Source organism: Loa loa, assembly GCF_000183805.2.
Source record: "Loa loa unplaced genomic scaffold supercont3.28, whole genome shotgun sequence".
NCBI classification, from domain to species: Eukaryota; Metazoa; Nematoda; class Chromadorea; order Rhabditida; family Onchocercidae; genus Loa; species Loa loa.
Window position 1 is genome coordinate 219,677 of NW_018108208.1, and position 5,816 is coordinate 225,492.

The 5,816-nt window shown below is 36.7% G+C and overlaps 1 protein-coding gene across 1 annotated transcript; it reads left to right on the forward strand.

The window, feature by feature from the left end:
* Nucleotides 1–1,725: 1,725 nt before the first annotated feature.
* On the forward strand, nt 1,726–5,803 carry LOAG_12010 (hypothetical protein; the record flags this gene model as incomplete). Its single annotated transcript, XM_020448461.1, has 12 exons — nt 1,726–1,777; nt 2,126–2,254; nt 2,656–2,773; nt 2,846–3,016; nt 3,141–3,393; nt 3,573–3,658; nt 4,046–4,166; nt 4,354–4,420; nt 4,621–4,817; nt 4,926–5,014; nt 5,089–5,195; nt 5,513–5,803. The coding sequence occupies exons 2-12, from the start codon at nt 2,159–2,161 to the stop codon at nt 5,801–5,803; spliced, it is 1,596 nt and encodes a 531-aa protein (XP_020301398.1). The 5' UTR covers nt 1,726–1,777; nt 2,126–2,158.
* Between the last annotated feature and the right edge of the window lie 13 nt (nt 5,804–5,816).

Here is a 5,816-nt window from a genome sequence, read left to right on the forward strand (position 1 = left end):
ACCTGAAGATCAAATTGTTATTAAGCCATTGTCCTTTGCGGCTTCTGTAGGGAGGATCTGAAAATATACCTGAGAAATTTGTCGGGAAAATGGAAACAGCTGTGGAGAGTATATTTAATCAGCACTTATTTTAATCACCTTTTGCATTATACACTTCATTATACTCCTCCCCATTACCTTAATAATACACTGTCGTCATGCCACCACTAGCTATGCAATTTTTATAGTCTAAGTTTCAGTGTAGACATCCTTACTTTAATTGGTTTTTCTGTTACGGATTCAAAATTTTAAAAACAAACACGAAAGCTTAGTTTAGGGCTTTTTTTAAGTCAACTACGGGTCAGGAGGAATTAGAGAGAGGCTTTTGATTGAACAGTTCTTCTGCTTAAAGATGAAATCGATGAGTTTCATATGTTTAATACAGTCCATGAAGACATTACTAGAAAAGTTGGGTTTAACACAGTATTTTTCTTTATTCTGAGAATTATTATATTACCCGCAACCTTGAATAGTGCATTCAGAACTTCAGTTTGCCTTTTATTTGCTCCGAAATGTGTGTCAAATTTGACAAACTTTTTTCTACAAATCCGAATTAAGAGGCATTAGCTGTATGTCTTTCGAGAAAAATGAGACTCTTAATTTGGTTTTCTGTAAGAAGTTTGTTTTATGGGTATAATTTAGGCTAACAGTTTAAGTCATTACTACAAGCCAATCTCATATGTGCTGTGAATGACGTAACTTTTTTTTTTGTAGTTGAGTGATACTTATTCTCCAAGTATAGCTTTCAAAGAGAACGAGTTTCATGAATTTACATATCGTCTGTTCTTTATATCCATCATAGCATTTGAAATCAGACTGCAAATCACTCGCTTATAAAAGGATTAATGTGCGTTACAGGTCAACGTTGTTCATCTTTGAGCACGCTTTTGTCACGAACTGCTAGGTTTTTCTATTAATGTTTAATAGAAAGGTGGCTGAAATTTCAACAGAAGAGATGGGTAAGACCAAAATGTGTGTAGTAACTGTAATAACTCTAAACAAGTCCATGGAAGTAAATATTTCCAAATCCAGTGCTGACAAATTTCATAACCAATGTTTGAAACCCCGTTAACATTATGTCCATCAAACTAAATAACACAATTATTGTCAGGGCTGAAATAAAATCGTTGAAGTTGGTCCTTTAAAAGAGATGGATAAGACTAAAATTAGTGAGAATCTAGCTAACTAGGAGTGCATGAAGCTAAGATGGTCCAAGCAGACCAATTAGAAATTCAGTAATATTGAACCAATTTTATTTATAAGTGAATGATTGAAAGAGAAGCTTTGAGTTATCTCTGTGTGCTGTTTTGATGTTTATAACATTGTTATGAATCATGATAAATTTTCTGTTGAGCTAGGAAAGCAATTGTATGATGCCAGCAATGCCATCCACACTATCTACAAGTCATTTGAATGCGATGAGTTTATGGAAAACCTGTAACTTAACATACATGATTCTCTGTGTTAGCACTTAATGCGACGGTTATATCATAAATTTTAGATACTGCTGAGTGGATCAGGTACATTTGAAATGGGACATTTATATACACACGATCCGGTTTATGTAATCGGGAAGTTGAACTTCGAACTCAGATTTGAAGTAGCTTGCACCATCAAAAACTTCCAATGTTAAAGTCTTGCGTAGTTTAATATCAACCAGAATATCACTCTTGCATCGAGATATAGATAGAAATTTCCTCGAATTACGAGCAAGCGTGAGCAGAATTGTTTCAGTGCGGTATGCATCTTTTCTTCACACTTTTATTTATCTTCGTTTATTGTGTTGTCATTTTGCAGGAAGAAAGAGGTCGTTTCAGCAACAATGATTATTTAAATAAATAAAATGGAACAAGGGGAAGTGTTTGTTGTGGATGAACAGGTTCCTTAAACATTTTATAGTCTTTCAGATTGTTTAAAGGCTGCGTGGGAGGCGAGGGTCGCGTAAGGGGACGAGAAGTAATCTGGCATGTTTTCCATCTTGGAAATTGTTCCCGTAGTAGTACGATGACTTACTTCCACTACAGACCTAGGACTTTTATAGTCTTCAACTTTTCCGAGGACAGCAGCACGTTTCTAATGATTTCAGGAAGGAGAACTAGATCCGAATGACGCCTGGTTGATGCGAGCTGCAGGTGGCGAGGAGGAAGTTGATGCAAATGAGCTTCCGATGGGGGTGGTAGCTGCTGCCCAGGATGATGACCAGTTATCCTTTGAGGTCGTATATTATATTTGTAGCAATGTTTTTCGAAGTGCGGCCAAAACTTCCTCTCGTCCATTGGGTTGTGTTCACCGGTGGCAATCTATATTAGTGCAATTCCCACTGTACTGATATCAGAAATACCTTGCATTGGTCTCTTCGATAAGACTTATGACACCAACTATCAAACACCTTTTGTGATGCACTTGCTGGTTAGGCTACTTAATGCATCTCTGCCAGGTTCGGATAGAATTTATGAGAGTACCTGGGATGTTCGTAATAAAGATGTGAAGTTTGAAATAGATTATCTATCGCCCACTTTTTTTTAAAACACTTATTGCTGTACAAAAGTTTAGAATTATTTAGTGCATTTTTATAGTGTTGAGAAGTTGAGGTATCTAGCTTACGATATTGTTCAGGATTCGGAACGCTTTGAAGAAGATTCCCTTTGTTCGTGGATGTCAGATGCTGAATCGTTAAATCAGAATTGGCGTGGATGGAGTACAACGAGGAATCCAACAGCACAGACTGGAATGGGTGAGGTTTCATAGTAAGTTCTATCTTCAGTGCATAAAGACTTCACAGAGATCCAGAAAATCTTACTTTTAGAACATACATTTGGCGACGGATCAGGCCCACTGTTACCAAGTTCCTTATTACGCTTTACTGGAGGTATCACATCGCCTTCACAATCTCGTCGACATCCTATATCCAGTTCAGCAGCTACAACGAACCTCGGCTCCCCTGTTTCAGCAGCTAGTATTTGTGCGAATGCAACAAGTTAGCACTATTGAAATGACATCAGTTTCTAAAACAAAAAAAAAAAACGAACAGTACGGCTGTTTTTTCGTTTTGTTGCTACAGCTGCCATCTCTAGACAAATGTAAAGCTTAGTCTTTTGCAGCATATAATGTGCGTAGTCTCGCCGAAATGGCTGCTCGCGTTGCTGCACGATGTTTTTCATTCATAATGTTAGAGGCGTGCTATCACGCGATCTCAGTTGAAAAGAGGCGGGTAAACCTCAAAAGTGGTTTAAATGATCGTTCCGTCATGTTTGAAAATGCTTTTGCGGAGCATGCTGCAATTCCTGACAAATTTTTCTTGAGCATAGTGCGCTGGTGCTTTCCTGAAAGCGAGGAAGATGTTCGTTTATACAGGTTAAGATTTCGATTTCGAAAATTACATTTTCTTGGCAGATTGCAGAAAATGTTACATTATTTTTTCCACAGAGTTGTGAAGGAATCATTAAAATATGGGTTTCGAGCAGTATATTTCCTTCTTTGGTTTGTTCATTAGCATTTCCTTGTCTCAGTTTATCTTTAATCCTTTATTTCAGCTGTTTGGCAAATGGTAATGCTGATGAGTTTGATAGAGGAGAGTACTTATATCAAGTAAATGCGGTACATGACGTTTTCCAAATAGGTCTGTTAAAAAGTTTCTTACATCTCCTGTAAAAAAAACAAATAGACCTGTTTCAGTTGCTTATGAAGTGTCAAAAATTTTAATATTTTTTGATACGTTAGGATTTTTGCTTGATTGTTAATATGCTCTTTACATCCAAATTCCATAAATTAGAGAGCAATCAAACTGTGCAACAATTTCGGTTGAAATGATCTCAGTTATCTGTATTGATCGTGTCAGTGGCAGTCACCGATAACGATATGGGGCTACTCCACTGGAATGTTTATTGTTCGTCAGTTTTTAGAAACAGTCGGCTTTCCAGTTGTTCATGACTTCTGTTGACATGGTTTTGAGGTTTATGGGGATTGCACAACTTGTTGCTTTAGATACACTACCGGTTGCTTGTAGGTTATCATATTTCCGCCGTAGTGAATGCAACAGGCGCCTCTTCTATAATTTCTCCAACAAATTCATCAGCTCCACCTTGTCGTTCAAAGATGTCGTACAATGTATCAGTTCGGGTTGACAGGTCTGTTTTTAAATTCTTTTCAAGTTTGGGTTAGGTACGTTTGTGTTCAAATGAAAATTGATATTCATTTTATGAATCATGTTGCCAATCATTTCACTTAATGAAATTGTAAATAGCTCTGCAGAGTATCTATTTTGTACAATGTTGATCTTGTTCATAGGATTATACGTAATGTTTTCTTTTTCAGGTGCCGGATAGTATCATGTAGCTGTTCATGCGCTTTCAAGGCATCATGGTGTCAGCACGTTGTCGCTGTTTGTTTGTATAGAATAAATAGAGTCAATGAAGTCGAATATCGTGTTACCATTTGGGACTCAATCAATGAACTTACAAATGAAGAATTAAAAAATTGGCGCAGTTTCTTATAAACGATCTTCCTCGACAGGTTTGTTTACTTCGAGAAATGTTCATAAAGATTGTTTCAATAACACTCTGTAGATTTGTAAAATTTAAGTATTTGCCTGTGGCACAGCGTTTGATCGACCAGTTGCGGAATCCAAATTCTGAAATAAACGCAGCAGTTGGAGCACCAGATCCAACAGATGGAGGTCATGATAATGTCGCTATTTGGTGTTTGGATCAACGCACACTGCACGAAAATATCCGACGCATATTGATCAAATTCTGTCTTCCCTCACCGACTGTGCATTGGTATATTCTTCCAGGATATAGTTACAGCTGCATCAAAAATCAAGTGTATGAATGAGGAAGTTGAAGTTTCCACTTCCAACGTTTAATTCACTAGTAGTATTTTTACAGTGATGTGCAATATTTATCATCCAATCAGCCACCGGCAGCTAGTGAGTGGTTGTCTCTTTTTCGGCCCCACAGAGCAAAAGAACCTGAAGGTATGCTACTGATAATTACTTGTAGTTGGGAAATGTTCAGATGTGCTTATAATACTATTAGTTTTACTTTGAAGGTTTATGGAATCTTTTGTCAATTGTACGCGAGATGTTCAGACGTCGTGATGAAAATGCAACCAGTCTTTTACATATTATTACCGAAGAATGCTTAGCTTGTTCACAAGTTTGTGTTTTTCTTGAATTTATTCAATATCACTTTACTGTATTTTTATAACTGTTTGTCCAGATTCTGTGTTTAGTCTTGAAACCAAATATCTGTAGCTCTTACATTTCTTCAATTTTTTACAACATGAAATCTATAACAGTCCGAATTTCTGTAAATCGCTGTGGATATTGTTGAGGTGTTGTTCAAAGGCCGGATAATAAGAGATTTATTTAGTGTTATCTTACAGTGACAAAACTTTGAAAAAATATTATGATGTGTTAAACAATGATTTGGCTTCAACATTTTTTAAAATATTGAGGTTTTCCGGTATTCAGGTCTTGATTTGGTGGTATCAAACCGCTTTATCTCAATCCGGACAATGGACACTTTGCCCGCCTTCTACCAACAAATCAAGTTCATTAATGTCAAATCAGAAAACACCTCAGCTGAACTGTGCATCACTCTGTGATGAAATAGTACAGCTATGGAGGCTTGCTGCTCTGAATCCACGTTTATCGTCTTTTGAAAGGGAACAAGTACGTAGTGAATTCACACACATTTTTCTAGCAACATATGCATGTGCACGCATATATATATATATATATATATATATATATATATTCTAGTTGTACTTAGTTT